At 47.2% G+C, this 16,141-nt stretch overlaps 6 protein-coding genes across 6 annotated transcripts; 4 read left to right on the forward strand and 2 right to left on the reverse strand.

The window, feature by feature from the left end:
- The first annotated feature begins 3 nt into the window (after positions 1 to 3).
- On the forward strand, positions 4 to 3,077 carry F5B22DRAFT_211733 (uncharacterized protein). The gene is made up of 5 exons (XM_047969687.1): positions 4 to 609; positions 748 to 885; positions 959 to 1,286; positions 1,349 to 2,354; positions 2,427 to 3,077. The coding sequence occupies exons 1-5, from the start codon at positions 493 to 495 to the stop codon at positions 2,467 to 2,469; spliced, it is 1,632 nt and encodes a 543-aa protein (XP_047830295.1). The 5' UTR covers positions 4 to 492; the 3' UTR covers positions 2,470 to 3,077.
- A 97-nt stretch (positions 3,078 to 3,174) lies between these two features.
- Positions 3,175 to 4,993, forward strand: F5B22DRAFT_609294 (uncharacterized protein). The gene is made up of 2 exons (XM_047975131.1): positions 3,175 to 3,457; positions 3,525 to 4,993. The coding sequence occupies exons 1-2, from the start codon at positions 3,306 to 3,308 to the stop codon at positions 4,642 to 4,644; spliced, it is 1,272 nt and encodes a 423-aa protein (XP_047830296.1). The 5' UTR covers positions 3,175 to 3,305; the 3' UTR covers positions 4,645 to 4,993.
- A 162-nt stretch (positions 4,994 to 5,155) lies between these two features.
- Positions 5,156 to 8,041, forward strand: F5B22DRAFT_609295 (uncharacterized protein). Its single transcript, XM_047975132.1, has 3 exons — positions 5,156 to 5,690; positions 5,743 to 7,449; positions 7,548 to 8,041. The coding sequence occupies exons 1-3, from the start codon at positions 5,560 to 5,562 to the stop codon at positions 7,933 to 7,935; spliced, it is 2,226 nt and encodes a 741-aa protein (XP_047830297.1). The 5' UTR covers positions 5,156 to 5,559; the 3' UTR covers positions 7,936 to 8,041.
- Positions 8,042 to 8,556: 515 nt separating this feature from the next.
- On the forward strand, positions 8,557 to 9,643 carry F5B22DRAFT_211891 (ribosomal protein L23/L15e core domain-containing protein). Its single transcript, XM_047969690.1, has 4 exons — positions 8,557 to 8,731; positions 8,795 to 8,808; positions 8,962 to 9,209; positions 9,273 to 9,643. Exons 1-4 carry the CDS (start codon positions 8,672 to 8,674, stop codon positions 9,350 to 9,352), a joined length of 402 nt encoding a protein of 133 aa, XP_047830298.1. The 5' UTR covers positions 8,557 to 8,671; the 3' UTR covers positions 9,353 to 9,643.
- An 890-nt stretch (positions 9,644 to 10,533) lies between these two features.
- Positions 10,534 to 12,172, reverse strand: F5B22DRAFT_609302 (phosphoglycerate mutase-like protein). The gene is made up of 2 exons (XM_047975133.1): positions 11,212 to 12,172; positions 10,534 to 11,095 (listed from the first exon to the last, which is right to left on the reverse strand). Exons 1-2 carry the CDS (start codon positions 11,756 to 11,758, stop codon positions 10,839 to 10,841), a joined length of 804 nt encoding a protein of 267 aa, XP_047830299.1. The 5' UTR covers positions 11,759 to 12,172; the 3' UTR covers positions 10,534 to 10,838.
- A 943-nt stretch (positions 12,173 to 13,115) lies between these two features.
- F5B22DRAFT_212014 (uncharacterized protein) lies at positions 13,116 to 15,102 on the reverse strand. Its single transcript, XM_047969691.1, has 2 exons — positions 14,154 to 15,102; positions 13,116 to 14,056 (listed from the first exon to the last, which is right to left on the reverse strand). Exons 1-2 carry the CDS (start codon positions 14,845 to 14,847, stop codon positions 13,425 to 13,427), a joined length of 1,326 nt encoding a protein of 441 aa, XP_047830300.1. The 5' UTR covers positions 14,848 to 15,102; the 3' UTR covers positions 13,116 to 13,424.
- Between the last annotated feature and the right edge of the window lie 1,039 nt (positions 15,103 to 16,141).

Consider the following 16,141-nt stretch of genomic DNA (forward strand, 5'->3'; position numbering starts at 1 on the left):
CAGGCCAGGTATAATGGAATAAAAACAGTTCGCTCTTCACTTCATCCCGTGCATCCGTTCGCCGCGTTTGACACGTTTCTTTGACGGAATCACCTCTCTATTTATCGGCCCATTAATCGCGTTGCTGGCCCGGATCTATTGCCCAGCACAACCTGACATACAGTCTCTCAATCCCAGGGTTTGTTGACCTTATTATCATCATATTCTTCTGTTGCTGTGGTCTTCAAGACAGCTTGGGGAGAGAAGCCTGACAGCTGGGCTCAATTAAGACCGGATCCCCAATCAAGCTGCTGCCTAGGTGCCTCAGGTGTCTCAGTAATTGCCTGTTTGCCACTCCAACTACTACTACCTGCTCCAGACCTCATACATAGACCCATTTTCATTCACCCTCCCACTCCATCTTTCTTGTACGGAGCTAGATAGTGAACGACGTGCTCGATATCGAGAATCACCCAAACGACCAAATCAGGCACTATTGCTTTCTTCAGCGCCATGTCGGCGTTGAACAGCGTGGTAAACGGGCGTCAGCCTTCAAGCATCACCGAAACGGTGTTAGCTCAACTGAATCTGTATCAACAAATGGATAGCGAAAGATCTAATCTCATACAGGTGAGTATTTCGCTGCACAAGTTTGTCGTCACTCTTGTCCATCCTGTCCCTTTACAGGATAGGCAGCTGTGAACCTGAATCAAATGTTATCTGATATGGAGACGGAGGCAAGCTTGCAACTGACTGTGTTGGCAACAGAATATGATCCAGAAAATTGAAAGCGACGCAATTAAAATATCCGAGCTTGAGCTTGATCTTGCAGATCAAACACAATCTCGGAAACAATATCGGGAAAAGTACATGGAGCTTGAAGCTAAGATGGACAGTTTGAAATTTGTGCGTTCCATTTAGTCATAATAATACGTTTCCTTCCATGTAGTTCATCGTGTCATTTTAACCTTCACAGCAGATCAGGGAGCCCTTCGTCGTCGTCCTTGTTGATGGTGATGGGGCAAAGTTTCGTGACGACCTTCTTCGCGATCATGACCAAGGTGCGGTAAAGGCCGCTCGGAAGTTGAGAGAAGCGGTCAAGGAAGCCAACTATGGTCACGATATGCCTATTCTAGTCAGAGTTTATGCGAATCTCAATGACCTAGCAAAGTCACTGCGCATGTCCGATGTCATCATTCGTGACGAGAGTATGCATGTCTTTGCCGAACAGTTTACCAATACCCACGTTGACTGCGACTTCATCAATGTCGGTAAGGGAAAAGAAAATACAGATGCCAAGATCAGAAGTGAGTACTTAAGAGAGCTTGATAACTTCGACAGGTGGACCCAAGCTGACGCTTCTCTACAGGACTACTTGATCATTATCACAAAAATGCGCAGTGTCAGAAGATATTTGTTGCTTGTTGCCATGACAATGGTTATCTCCACGACCTTCGTCAATATGCGGGCAATGCAGATAACAAGATTACTTTGATTGAAACGACACCCGCGGAGCCAAATTTTAGGTCTCTTGATTTTCCTATTCGGAGATTTGATGATGTTTTTAGATCCGAGCCTTTAAACAACGAAACCAAACGCGTCGCCCAATATTATCCATTCAGCAGCCGTTCTCCTAACCAAATGATCCCGGGGCCGATCGCACGACCAACTCAAGCTCCATATTTTTCTCCCCCTGCTGAGGCTATTTCTCCCGAGTTCCAAGAGCAACGACGGCCCACGCCGTCGACAAACTCTCTCATAGCATCTCCTGTTCAAACGACCAGTGATTCTACAATCGCACATGATCGATTGCAACCAGCGTCTTCCTCACCTGATAAATCACCCGCCCAGTCTCAAGTGCTACCCCGAACAACAAACATCATCACTTCAGGCAATGGTGGTACTTCAATCAGCTATGCTACGGCTGGTGGAACTATCGATCACCAAAATGTTACGGTGAAGCTCACGAAACCCAAAAAATCAATCAAATATGCATTATATAACGAAGATCAACATCGTATAGACGAGCCTACGCAACATCCTCCTCGCTCCCAAGCACAGGCAACATATCAAGACAAATTTCAAGCCACCAAACCCAAGGCATTTTGCAATGATCATTACCTGAAAGGAAAATGCAAGCGAGGCGCAAATTGCGATAAGGAGCACGAGGTAGAACTGAATCCACTAGAAGTGGCTATCCATCGTTACAAAGCCCGAACAAGTTTATGCCCTCAAGGGCCTTATTGCACAGATTATGAGTGTTACCTGTCCCATCATTGCCCTCGTCAACCTTGCGGGCGAGGCGATCAATGCCCATTTTACAACACCGTCAGCTGGGGAGACTTACACTTTACGAAAGAACAGTTGGTCCCTAAGTAAGTAAAGCTTACATCGACATTCCATATTACAAGACTCCTATAGCAAGCACGTTTGCTAACATGTAACAGGACTAAATGGTTTGAGGGTGTTAATTTTCCAGAATTAGTATGAAGCACGCCTGCGTAATACAGGCCACTTGATACAATCACTAAAGGGACTGATTCGTGAATTTCAGCGTCTCGTCCATCTTAAACACCATGAATAAATACACTATCATTATGCGTTGGCGGAGCGGTGTGCCTGGTAATGGGCGGAATAGTTGTTTCAGATGCCATTGGGTATCGGTCGTATGGAGCTCACAACCTTCATGAAAATAACGAAAAGGCACGAAAAAGAAACGAAAAAGAAAAACAGTTGCAGAGGGGGGAAATTAGGCATGCGAGAACAACAAGGGAGGGGTTGGTTGTTTCAGCTCACCAAATACTAACTTAGCCCATGTGGTCTGTAATCGGGCGCGGTCTTCGCTCATATTTCTCTGGATCTACGTGATCTCGTTATTCACATTTCACTTCTTATCTATCCATGTAGGTAGATGTCAATTGATAGCTGATCGTTGGTAGGCAGTTTAGGGATTAACTCGAGTCATTCTTTGATACACTGCATATTACTGCCTCTACCTTAAGAACCTTGTCACCAAACATAGTTAAATAACTTTGCATTAAATGACATGTGTGAAAATCTATAATAGAGAAGCTATCAAGTAATTACATAGATGTTTAACAACTATATTAAATCTCAAGCCTTTTTTTTTTTTTTTTTTTTTTCCTCTCACTGGTAAACGCCAAGTGGATAGCTGAGGACCCTTGGACAGACCTTGGGGTTTTCTTGGCATACCCCTGCATGCACTAAACCAGATAGAGACCGAGGTGACTTGACAGCAAAGCTGCGTGCTCCACAGGTTACCTAAGAATCTAACATGGTCCTGGAGAGATGTAGGTTTCAACAAGATGAAATGGCTTCTCAATAGCATTCCGAGGTTCGAAGCCCGCCATGTCTTATTTGGATATAGAACACGATCCCTAAACACTCTCGCCTCAGGTCTTCGCCATGCAGAGCGAGTGAGTGTGCCTGTGGGCTCGTCTGGCAGTGTACATATCGAGTAAGCTGTCTTCATCCGTGGATACCACTTCAATTACCAGTGCAGAAAGTCTCTAACTTCCTGCCAGTCTGCATAACTTAGCTAAGGTCTCGTCATCCGAGCCACTGCTAGTCTACTTGCCACCGTACTCCACGGCGGCCCCCGCGAGTGATGTAACACACTTGCCAAGGTTTGCTCAGAGATGTGCAACAGCCGTGATTCATTACCGTTGGATGGAATCCGAGCCCAATGAAGAAAAAATAGAGGACTCCGAGTCGGATGGCGGTGAGGCATCGGTCCATCGGCGCTTTCATCCAGGCTGGCCAGCGCCCATCCACGATACTCTGAAGGCTTACACATGGATCGTTGAAAATTTGGCCCCTACGAGTTACGGACGTAGAGATATATATGTCTATGGCTCGTATCTTGGTGCCTCGTTAGCCACTTCATTGACTCTGACTGAGTCCCATCCACATGAGCGGATGGCCGTCCGGGGATGCGTGGCCTATAACGGTGTCTATAATTGGACGATGTTCTTACCGGATCATCCTATCAACAAGCTACCGGTATCATCATCGAGGAACTTCCTGGAAGACATACTCTCTCTTCCTGCAGATCCAGAGTTCCAGGGGATGAAGCAAATGACGGACGAACTATTTAATAAGCCCGGCGATTTGTTCGATCCGTTTGCCAGCTCTTGTCTTCTATTTCACACGCCAGGGCTCCTCGTCCCTCCATCTTTCAACGAGTCTGCGATTGCTCCCTCATCTGCTCTAGCTGACCTGTCATGGCTGCCTGACGAGGCGGTAGAGGAGCTCATGCCTCTCAAGCATCCCCGGAAAAGCCCGCTAGTCTTTCCTCCTCGCAAGTCAACGCTGAAAATTCCCGAGACGCTGCTAATACATGATACGCCGCCGCCTCTCCCACCATCCTGGCTGAGGAGACTTCAGCGACGGAAGAAGAAGAACTTTGGGAATAATTTTCGAACCCAGGCGGAGGAGCTGGCTAGTTATATGCGCAGGAGTATTAATAAGATTGAACTCAGGGAGCGTATGAAGTGGGACGAAGATATGGATGATTGGAATGACGAGGCCTATAGGCGGATCCAGGTGCATGAAGCGAATGACAATGCCAGTGCTGACGGCCTTGCTTTTAGGTGGTTGGAAGATCGAATGCTTAGGAGCCCAGCCACGTACCAGACCTCGTAGCTTTGAGATATCAATTCATGCATTTGAAGGCATTTTCAATATCGTATGGCATTAAATATGCGGCTGATCGCGATCTTTTACTACTTTACTAGGTGCCTACCAACTTTGAAGATAGCACAACGCTACCCTGATAGATGTGTAGGTAGGCATACGTGTGTGAGCCCTCATGCCTAGGTATCCTTAATAGCTCAAGGGGACTGAGCATAACGTAGATTTTAGCCCCTACCTGCTGTGCAGGGTGCGCCGTTTCTGTTTCGGTTAATTTCAGAGTACCTAGGTAGATACTTAATTCGAAATGGCTTTATCAAGCTGAATCTCTTGTAAGATACTTAGGCGATCGTAGTTCGAGTGTAAAAGAGGTTCAATCTGTCCTAGGTAGGTAGTCTAGGTATACCTACATAGGTACTTCTGTGGGTGCTCTGTGGGTGGGGTGACCACCGCCCCAGGTGATCGTCGCCAAGGCGGTCTGGAGTCGATGCCAAGTCTTGAATGCCAAGCGACGTCATTACAGGTGACAACGTCCTTGTCCCCTCCATCAACCACCAACTCGGCAATCACAGCTTGATTTTCTTGTCTACTTAGGCACCTGGCATTTAGAGTAGAGTGCTACTCACTTGCCCTCATACCATGACATGCATTCAGAGCAGGAAAACACCCTGTTCTTAGCTGGTTATGGTTCACTCTACTAGAGAGACTACCTACCATATGCCCTAATTTAGACTTCAACATTATTTCACTAATCCATACTTACCACCGTTAATAATCGACCACATCACCTTCAGCGACTTTCATTTATATTAGACCATAGCTATAGTCATACGGATCCTGTCCCAATAATCCACATATATACTTTTGTGTTTTAGTGAGGGGCGCGTCTATAAGAATATCGCCACATGTCATCAGCTTAGGATCAGGATGGACGATGCAAATCTCAATGAAAATATAGCTGATCATTCCGACGTTGTGGACCATGTCTTCGAGACGAAACGAGATGAAGGATGGGATGACAGAACACTTCAGACCGATAATCTCCATCATGACCAAGCGTGAGTTACTACTTCACTACGACGAAACACAGCTAACCACCAGTATCATCAGCCGTTGGTGGTTTGCGTCTGCAGCATTCCCAATGATCGCGGGCACGCTAGGTCCAGTCGCATCGGCTTTCTCTATCTGTGCTCTTGTCAAACCCTGGCGCCAACAAATTCTTCCCGGAAAGGATATCACGAATGCTATCTTCATCCATGACCCACCATGGCTTTTGGCTACCAATGCTGTCCAACTTGTCATTGCCATCATTGCGAATCTCTTTCTTCTGCTTAATATGACGAAGAGAATACGATTTTCCGTAGCGCAACCTGTCACGTTCGCAGGGTGGTATTTATCATCTATCATGCTCATCGTCTTATGCAGTACGGCTAGTGGCTTTCTTCTCTTGCAGCACGAAAATGACTATATTTGGTCACAAGCTTTCTATTACGGGATATTTGCTGCCGTTCTCTATTTCATCGTTGCTTCATTAATGGTCGTCACTTTCTGGGGGGCTCATGCTGGACATTTCCCTCGCGACTTTGAGCTCACTATGAGCCAGAGGACCTTAATGCTTCAAACAATACTGTTCCTGATGTATTTACTTCTTGGAGCTTTGGTATTCTCTCATATTGAAGGGTGGCTCTACTTAGATGCCGTGTACTGGGCTGATATTACTCTGTTCACGGTAGGCTTTGGGGATTTGCCTCTGAAAACGAACGTTGGTCGTGGTCTCATGATTCCCTACTCCTTGATTGGCGTCACCACTCTCGGTCTCGTTATCGGCTCAATTCGTAGCCTAATACTAGACAGAGGCAAAGTCAAGCTGGACGCTCGGGTGCTTGAAAAGAAGCGGCGTCGCTTTGTTCGGCGCCTCAACCGCACTGGGGAAAGCACAGCTCTGGAGCCCATCGCGGAGATAGAATCGCTTGATATGGAGTTGGCACATCGTCAAAATGAATATCATATGATGCGGAAAATCCAGGATCAAGCGTCGAGAGAGCGTAGGTGGATGGCAATGGGAGTGTCAACTAGCTGCTGGTTGGTACTCTGGCTTGTAGGTGCAAAGATATTCCAGGTATGCGAGCATCCGTATCAAAGTTGGAGCTACTTTGATGGTGTTTACTTCTCTTTTCAAGGGATGGTGACCATTGGATACGGAGACATCACTCCATTATCCAACGCTGCTAAGGCCTTCTTTGTTTTTTGGTCACTTCTGGCTCTACCCACCCTGACCGTTCTCATCTCAAACGCCGGTGATACCGTTGTGAAAGAAGTCCGAGATCTCACAGTGTTTCTTGGTAATATCACCATCCTTCCTGGAGAGCGTGGTTACAGGGTGGATATCAAGCGGTACTTATCGAGGCTATCATTTGGCGTGCTATTTTCGGAAGTCAAGCTCCATCAATCACCGCCAGGATTTTTTGGTGCCACTGAACCGCACAGTGAGTCAGATGGGGATAAGGAAGATGAATCATCTGCTCCAGAGGGCCAGTATAAAGACGAAGAAAAGGGTGAGCTTGGGCCAAGGGTTTCCTCGCCGGGACAACATACTGACGTGAGGCGAAAAAATCCAATATTGTCAAAAATCAGGAGCATCAGGCATCAAATCACAAGGCCTAAAAATAGGAGAGAAGACTCTTTGACTGGGGAAGACATTCCCAACAAATTGCCTTGGAGTCGTGACGAATATCTTCTTGTACTCGTTGCCGAGATCAGAAGGGTGTCGCATCATCTACAACATAACCCCCCACGGCAATACACTTATCAAGAGTGGTGAGTAGAAACCATATGAACAGCACTAATATTGGCAATCTAAGATTGCGACGGGTTATCCCCGAACTGGAATTTGAATTTTCTGATATCCGTAATAGGGCGTTCTATCTCCATCTCATCGGCGAAGATGAGGACGACCCGTCCACACATCGTAATCCTTACAAGATCCTTTACTCAATCGACAACAAGAAAGTCCGCCAACCGACTCGACTACACAGTGACAGCGGCAGTGGCCGGCAGCAGCAGGCCAGAACGGAGTGGTCGTGGATTGGGCGGCATAGTCCCCTAATGGATCCACGCGATGAAGCTGGTTGGATTCTTGACAAGCTTACTCAAAAGCTGCAGAAGGAATTGGCTGGGGTTACCAAGAGCGCAGAGGTGACGACAGGGCCAGAAATGCTGGAGAGATGCAACGGAAAACGCATGACAAGTTCAGCCGAGTCCAGTGGCTCACAAGGCCAAACGCGTGTCACGGGCAAGCCTTAAACATACACGATAAATAACTACATAGGTTCGGGTCGCAATATATCTCAGGCTTGGCACGGTAGGCCAATACTAAGGGTGATGGACATATACGACCTCGACCTCCGTACTACCCCCATCGTCCGGTTCCTAGCAGTAGGTATGTATTTCCACGAAGTAGATAAAGTTATATAGATAATTATCTATGAAGACATTGAATTTGAACACATTCAAAGGCCAACTAGAGACTTTTCCCCTTGGCTAGACTATTACATACTGCGGCGCTCACTGTTGAAGTGCCCATACCCTCCTCTAGTCGCACCTATCACTTGTTCCAAAGGGCTTAGACATTTATTCAATTCGTGATAAGCTGTTCTAAATTGAAAACATCACCAGCTAATTATTAATTCGCAGCCCATTGAACTCACCAAATTTTTAGTATGCGCTGGCGCATTTTGCCCAGCTGGAAAGTTTGCGATAAGACAGATTTATCTTTATACTGGGGTCTACAATGAATATACCGGGGTTAACAAAGCAAACAGGTGGATTCAATAATTGGAGCGTGGAGCCTGGAAATGCAGCACGTGCAGGTGGTCTAAGCGCCACCTCGCCTCGCTGCCCAGGTGTGGGCAGGTGCCGCTGCCCCCGCTACAACACACATCTCGGCCGTCACGAAAAATCCAAAACGAATTTACAAACTGCAGTCCAACCACTATTTTCACGACATCAACCTCCTCGCTCCCAGTCAACCTCAGCGAAAATGGCCGACTCAGTCACCCTCCGTACTCGCAAATTCCAGCGGAATCCCCTGCTTGCTCGCGTTCGTAATCCTCCTCTTGCTGTCATTTTACTGGATTATTACTAACAGGCCTTTGGGTTGCAGAAGCAGATGGTCGCGTAAGTTCTCTTCTTCGACGTACCCTCGAAACCCAGCGGCGATGGCGACGGTGAAGGCGAATCAGTTACGATTATTCACAGTTCTATCATGCCACACCGTTTTTCCCGATCATTGATTCGCTGTTCGCATCAATTTCTAACAAGATTCTATAGCGACATCATCCACCCCGACCAGGCCGGTATCTCCAAGGTCAACCTCCAAGAGAAGCTCGCCTCCCTCTACAAGGCGACCCCCGAGCAGGTCAGCGTATTTGGTCTGCGAACTGCCTTCGGTGGTGGCAAGACCACTGCTTTCGCTTGCATCTACGACTCCGTTGAGGCCCGCAAGAAGTTCGATGCCAAGCACCGCCTCGTCCGTGCTGGCCTAGCTACCAAGCCCGAGCGCGCATCCCGACAACAGAGTACGTCTTATTTTGATCATTCTTTCGTCTGCTTTGGACAACTATCTTAACCCATCATTACAGGAAAGCAACGCAAGAACCGCATGAAGACACTCCGCGGTACCGAGAAGACAAAGGGCAAGAAGGCGAAGAAGGATTCATAAACGGTTTCATATGGGTCATAACGGTCAGGGATAGGGAGCGAGACTAGCTACATAGTCAAGTAGTGTTTCGTGATCAAAGGCAATGGCATTTTCGCATCTTCATTGATACCCCGGTATCCGCCAACCGATCCTGGAATCCCTTCTTACGGAGTTGAAAAAAGGAAAAATTAGTGACGAACTCTTTGCCAACCCACGCGAACTCCTCTATTCCTTGCCGGTGCATTGCAACTCGCTGTCTGTCGAAGTGCCGTAACGAAAGATAGCACGACGGTACGATTTATTTTCGGATGATCTGGAGTTTGGTTGTGCACAATGGTATCCGCCTAGCTCGTTTAGCAATCTTTTCCACGAGCCATCGTTCCATATGTTATAGTTCTCGGGTCACTGGGGTCGGTTCCTCAATAGAAGAAATAAACATCAAGTCAAAATGAATGGGCCATTAGCGTGAACCAAACATGTGAGCTGCTTGTATTCACCTCTGGAATAGGAATTTCTCATTGGCATTTTCAAACAAGCTGAGTTCCTGGTCAGACTCATTATTTTCCATTGATATTGCAAGGCAGTTTGTAGAGTACCTTCTTATGTTCCTATTTTCATCTGCTTGCAAAGACATTGTTGATCTCGCGGTGGCGGAATGTACGCTCGCGAGGCGTTCTCTTACCACCTATCATAAACCAATGTTGACGAAAACAGCTACCTTCTGCTGCCAAATGGCCAAGCCATATTTTACGAACAGGACTAGACATTTGTTGAGTTCGAAGGGTGTGTATTATGAGCTCAGCTCAATTCCAAGTCACCTATGAAAGTTGTGATTCGGAGTGTGTTGAAAAGGGAGACCAACAAGCGATTCTCTAGAATCTGTTTCCCGCATGTTAACGATAGGCCACTTTACTAAAAACACTTTATCAACTACTTCTGTCCCAGAGCTAGAAAATATCGAATATTTCAAGATCGAAGGCCACGGGCATTCATTCATTCATTGGTCATCAAGACTCCATAGAACAACTCGCAGAGAAATTCCATATTCTTTGAATTCCCTCGCTTTTGAAATATTCCGTGCGTTTTGTTGCTTACACATCGGTTTTTCATCACTCGAGATCCGATGAAATATAGTACGTATGAGGAATAATCCCCTGGCCTGTTCACAAACGCGAATTAACCGCTTATCTAGACTAGTTACATGTAGACTACGGCTGATGGCCGGATATCCGCATGATTGACCACGAAGGTCAAAGATGCTGTCTTTGTATCCTCACCGTAACAGATTGAGATTCGCCGAGGAACATGCGCAATCCAAAGCGGGAAAAGGCCCTTCGTTTATTTGGGGATTGTTGACTGACAAAAACGGTAGTGAAACAAAGTCTTCGTGCTTAGTCTTTACTCTATTTACGAAGATCATGAATGCCTCTATAACTCTAAATCTGTCTATCCTCAAGGAGAGGCGTAATCCGAGGATCCCTCTGTCTATCTCTCTATTCCTTTAGTCTCAGGCTTTATTAGTACCATTTGTTTCGCCGTTGGCCGCCGCCTTGGCGAGTTTCTCAACGCAGTCCTTGATATCATGGTTCAAGATCTTTTCGTACGCAGCACGCATTTCTCTCTTCTCGTCGTCAGTGTAAGGGGTTTCGGATCCCTTTCTGCGACGAAGACTCTCCGGAAGCTCCCTCAAACTCGCATTTGGATCTGCTCCGGTCTCATCTGCGAACTCGTAGGAGCGGTACTCAGTGTTGTGCCAACCAGTTCCTGCGGATTAGTCGTCAGAATACAGAAAAAAGGGAAGTAAACAAGTAGGGAAATTGGTGAGAGTGATAGTTGTCATGAGGACATGAGAACATGAGAACATGAGGCATGCGACTTACCGCGTCCGGGATCTATACCGGACCAATCCTCTGTAAGGAAATGCAAGATCCCGCCATGTGTGACCAAAGCCACATGTGCGTCATCACCGGCTTTCTTGACGAGATCTCGGAGCCATAATCTCGCATCGCGGGCCCGGGCCTCCAGCTTCCGCGGATCGGGATAGTATTTTGAGTCCTTCGTCTTCTGGTTCCAGTCGTCCGTAACAGAGGAGAAGTCAACGAGGTCGCCGAACTCCTTCTTCAAAACCTCGACGTCGCTGCCGATGTCACATGCATACAACGAAACCTCTTGCGCATCCTGGAGTGCTACAATCTTCTTACCCGCCTTCACGGCCGGCGCAAAGGAGAACTGGCACGTGAATATAGTCCGGCGGATCGGCGAGGCGACAAGGTGTGTAATCTTATCGTGGTATGGGAAGGCCTTGCATAGATCCTCGCACTGCTGCTTACCAAACTCTGTTAGATCGGGGTCGTGGATCCATTGATTCTCGAGACTCAGATTGTGGTAGCCCTGCGCGTGGCGAACTAGGTGGATGACGGGTGCCATTTTGATGGTCTGTTTCAAGCCACTTCACCACTGCACGTAACGCTAAGGCAAAAGACTAGCTTTTCTGATGAACAAGCAGACTTGTTAGATTGAAAGAACAGTTAGGCCTGTCCTTTTTTTTTAATGCAAACTTTAGGGGTAAGCGGCGTGGTCAGACTTCGGGCAACGAAGAAACAATCAGCAGCTCCGAGTAAGGCTTATATGAAAACCCGACAGACTACGGTACAGCATTCCCCATGGTGGATCACGAAGTCGGTGCGAAGACGCTTTCCTGGGGTGACAAAGAACCCACGTGAAGTGGAGACTCATTATCTAAAAGGTCGGATCATCTTACCCCTTGTTCAACGCTTGATCAAACAAGTACGTCGAAGGCAGTGGATACGATCGTTACAAGGTAAGGTTCTACGGTGTAGTCCGTGTCCAAAGTCATGTGTTAGGGTCTGACTCGATCGTGACCGGCCATAAAGGGCCAGGGGCTTGAGTCCCGAGTTCGGCGCTGGTTACCAATGATGGTTGCGGGGGCGGATCTGTCAACCTAGGCAGTTGATCCGTCTCACGGCAAATCGGCAACGGCGGTGCTCGAGTTTGTTATCAAACCTTGTACCGACATTTTGACCAGTTACCAACCCATGTGTCATATGCTACTATATAATAGGTCTGATAGATGCGAGTCTAGACGCCTAAGCCAATCGTCAAGGTCTATTCCCTCAGTGCGCGATATAGCGACCTCTGTACAGCATCAAGACATCCTAAATCTTCTTGCGATACCGACCGTCGATAACCACGGAGTACATGACCCCTGGTTTGGCTCGTTGCCTGATATTCTGGTATGTCTATTGATACCGTAAACAGGCCATCGCTGCCAAATCGCGAAGGACTTCCACTTGATCGGCCTCAATAGATACTGAATATGTCAGCTTTCAAACTCTATCTGGGTTCATATATAATCATAATGTCTGTCAAATGTCTTGGAAGCAGAAGATTGTTATGCAAAGATGACTCTCAAATACAAAAAGATGGGCGCTATCAGCGAGGCCGCCTGGGGCTTCGATGAGCTACTAGCAGTATACGCCTACACACTTATTTTCAGCCCGTCTGTTCATTACATTCTAAGCATTAGGCATGGACCAGTATGCTTGTCAACATTGGGTATACCACGTCCAGCAAGCCAGAAATGTTATGATCGATAATGGCCAGATATATTGTTTTCTCTAGAAGCACTTGCTTCATTGACTAGAGGTGCTGAGTCTCATCGGAAGGGCGTCAGAAAGCCTCCAAAATATTAGAGTATTACAATCACCATTCCAAGTATGACCTTGCTTAGCTTCGCATATCTGTGTCACTTAACTAAGTTTATCTAGTCTAATAGTGTTAGCCGAGCGCTACTGGAGCAGCTGCTTGTAGATGGTCGAAGGGCATACCGATCCAGTCAATTCGGTGGCGTTTTCGCCCGACGGCAAGATTCTCGTGTCAGCGTCAGACGATAGGAATCGGAGTTGAGACAGGAGTATGCGCCGCTACTCGTGGTCTTGCCATTCTTCTTGCCATGTCCTATCTGAAATAGGTACACAAAAGAGGTCTGACGTCGTAGCATGTGCAGATAGGGTTTACCTATTTAATACTTCGCTACGGGAATTTCGTTCCAAATGCTATTGGGCTCAGTTGATTATTCAAGATATCTGGGTGATGATATGTTTACAAAATGCTTTTTCAACTCCTCAATGTAGGCCATATGCTCCTGAGCAAGCTTTGCAGGATCATTTTTCTCGAAATCATAGTTGAACGGCATGTCGCCCGTGATCCTGCCGTTCAATTGGCCGCCTACCCCGTGCGAACTCTTGCCGCCGACGTGTTGTATGAGACTCGGCGTTATGGCCCATCGTAACTCATCATGCTCATTGGCATAGTCCTCCAGAAACGTATCTGCGGCGGCGTGCGAGTCCTGCGTGTCGCGGAACAGCGGAAGCAGCCGGTCGGTAATCTGCTTTTGCGGTATCGCGACACCCTGAAGGCAGCAGCCGTACCTCTGCATGAGGTCGACGCCTGGTCGCTTGGGAAACACGCAACTCCGCCCGGCGGCGAAGATGAGAAGTATTACCATCGGCGTACAGATCCCGCATATGACTACCACAAATTCTACGGTTATGGCCTGCCGGGCGGCTGGGAAATACCGGCGCAAGCTCAAAATCAGAATAAGGCTGCTAAGACCGACGAGGATGCTATAGCCAAGATAGTACGGCCACTCTTCCGAGTTCCAGCCCTGAAGGCGGCCATCGTAAAATATTCGGAGGTATAAGACTACGGATATCGTTAGTTAATTTCGTCTCGCTACGGTTAGGGTTTGCATTCAGCGCAGAAAAGGTGAATCTGACGGAAACAAAGGAGGTGGACCTACACTTATTACTCCCCAACTCCCTAGTCTTCCTCTCAGCGGTCTGGAGTGCGAACAATGTGCGGTGGTACCAACCATCTAGTGCAATAACATCATCTTCCAGGGTTACGGTATACGCTGGTCGTACCTTGGCACACTCGCCTAGTAGGACTGAATAGTCTATCTTGTGCTTTCGTGCATGAGCCGAGTAGCTTTTATCTTCCTCCAGACTTCGAATAAATTCTATCAGCTGGTCATCGTCCGGGTATGCGGGTAGACTATCGGCAATGTTATGCAACCACTTAGCGCTGCTGTCTTCGTGTTGAGACTGATTAGTATGAGCTAGGAAGACGGTAATATAGATCTGTCGTCTCTCTAAATCGTCTAGCCCTTCGAGTAGAGAACCAAGTGTCTCTCGCAGGTATGAGAAGCCGTGTCGACTGACAGATCCAATGCCGAGACAGAGTCGAGGTGCCGTGGCATCGTCCCACTTGACCTGCTCAAGTCGTTCAGCTTGATCGGTAAACTTCTGGGCTTCCTCCTTGCGAAATTCTGAGTACGATAGTTGGAGTGCTTTCTCGGGCTGCCAGAAGATCGATGAGGGGTCACGATGGCAGGCATAGGAAAGGTAGAAGGCGGCGATGCTATATATGGCGAGGAAGGCGAGCAGGAAAGACAACAAGAAATGATTCCTTGCCAACCTGTGTAAGACAAGCATGTCGATATGTCATAGGATCTGAAAGGAGTGTAGCAGTAATTTCCTCTGCAGAGAGTAGTGGCCCAGTGAGATAAATGCAGGTTGACCAGCTGGAGCAGCCCTGGGCTCGAGTGGTTATGAAGTAGGTAGATAGGGCCGCGGATAAAGGGACATTGGATAGCACGAGAATAACAGCCAGAGATGTATTCTGAGGTCCATCCGAGCAGATAACAAAAATTACATGATCAAATCATCATGTAATCTTGAACATCAATCGAAGAAAGGGGAACCACGGAAAGAGAACAACTTAGAGCCCACAGCCTGATCAAGGCTCTACTCCTAGAGGAGCAGGAATAGCCTCTCAGAATATGAAAGCTTTATAGCGAATTAAGGATTCTAAGGGGAAGCAGTACTCGGAGAAAAACCTGAAGTTATAAGAATTTGACTCGAACTATGTCGTCGGTGACGATACACGGCTATTCGACTTTGCGTTGAACAAAGACAACTCATTATTGACATCACACGTGGGTCTTTATATGCAGTTAGATGTTGTTGGTCTGATCGCCTTTACAGCCACGCTGCCTATTAGGGGCACAGCAACGAAGTCTACGTCAGCCGAATTCGCGTCATAGTATGTGATGTTGGTGCGTCCTGAGATTCGTCCGTACAGCCTGTGGCAAAATGAGGGTAATATCATTTTGTACACGTCAGGCAGGTACCATGGCTTGTACTTCTAGCGATTTAGAAATTTGTTATCGTATCCTATTTTACTTGTCTTTTTTCTGCTACTGAAATATAGCTTCAGTCTGTGCCTTATCTAAGCAGCTTTACCAGATATCCCAGATGCCGCAACAAGGAGGTCCGTATGACTCAAGTCGAAATAACACTATCACGAAGAATCCATAATGCTCATCTCAATTTGCGCTATACATTTCATGATTGAAATCGAACTAATAGGTTGCAGAAAAAGCTCCCCAGACGCAACCGTCAAGCGCTCCATCCAGTACCAAAGACACCACTACCAACAATAAAGAAGTAGAGAAATCTACTACTGAAAATGATCGTGAACATGCAGGTCTGTTTTTTATCTGTCCCTTCTGGCCTGTTGACTTCTTAAGCTTATCATTATGCATCCACAGAGCCCTCGCCCCAAAGCCACGCGACGAACGATGCTCAGGAATGGACAATTGTTCCCCGTGGCGACAATAGTGCTGAGGACAATTCCATCGAAGAAAATGAATATACAAATTTCTCTCATTTCGATATTACCTTGAAGTTTGGAAGGTGGAAACGCACACTCTTCAGCTATGATAGG

Source organism: Xylaria bambusicola, assembly GCF_022495145.1.
Source record: "Xylaria bambusicola strain CBS 139988 unplaced genomic scaffold F5B22scaffold_24, whole genome shotgun sequence".
In the NCBI taxonomy this organism is placed as follows: domain Eukaryota; kingdom Fungi; phylum Ascomycota; class Sordariomycetes; order Xylariales; family Xylariaceae; genus Xylaria; species Xylaria bambusicola.

Coding starts and splice junctions, on each gene's coding strand:
- F5B22DRAFT_212014 (XM_047969691.1), bottom strand. CDS start 14,847: ATGCTTGTCTTACACAGGTTGGCAAGGAATCATTTCTTGTTGTCTTTC. Junction 14,057..14,153: donor GGAGTTGGGGAGTAATAAGT/GTAGGTCCACCT, acceptor CGATATCCGTAG/TCTTATACCTCCGAATATTT.
- F5B22DRAFT_609295 (XM_047975132.1), top strand. CDS start 5,560: ATGGACGATGCAAATCTCAATGAAAATATAGCTGATCATTCCGACGTT. Junction 5,691..5,742: donor AATCTCCATCATGACCAAGC/GTGAGTTACTAC, acceptor CAGTATCATCAG/CCGTTGGTGGTTTGCGTCTG. Junction 7,450..7,547: donor CAATACACTTATCAAGAGTG/GTGAGTAGAAAC, acceptor TATCCGTAATAG/GGCGTTCTATCTCCATCTCA.
- F5B22DRAFT_211891 (XM_047969690.1), top strand. CDS start 8,672: ATGGCCGACTCAGTCACCCTCCGTACTCGCAAATTCCAGCGGAATCCC. Junction 9,210..9,272: donor GCGCGCATCCCGACAACAGA/GTACGTCTTATT, acceptor CCATCATTACAG/GAAAGCAACGCAAGAACCGC.
- F5B22DRAFT_609294 (XM_047975131.1), top strand. CDS start 3,306: ATGAAATGGCTTCTCAATAGCATTCCGAGGTTCGAAGCCCGCCATGTC. Junction 3,458..3,524: donor TCTGGCAGTGTACATATCGA/GTAAGCTGTCTT, acceptor ACTTCCTGCCAG/TCTGCATAACTTAGCTAAGG.
- F5B22DRAFT_609302 (XM_047975133.1), bottom strand. CDS start 11,758: ATGGCACCCGTCATCCACCTAGTTCGCCACGCGCAGGGCTACCACAAT. Junction 11,096..11,211: donor CGGTATAGATCCCGGACGCG/GTAAGTCGCATG, acceptor ACTAATCCGCAG/GAACTGGTTGGCACAACACT.
- F5B22DRAFT_211733 (XM_047969687.1), top strand. CDS start 493: ATGTCGGCGTTGAACAGCGTGGTAAACGGGCGTCAGCCTTCAAGCATC. Junction 886..958: donor AGATGGACAGTTTGAAATTT/GTGCGTTCCATT, acceptor CCTTCACAGCAG/ATCAGGGAGCCCTTCGTCGT. Junction 2,355..2,426: donor AAAGAACAGTTGGTCCCTAA/GTAAGTAAAGCT, acceptor AACATGTAACAG/GACTAAATGGTTTGAGGGTG.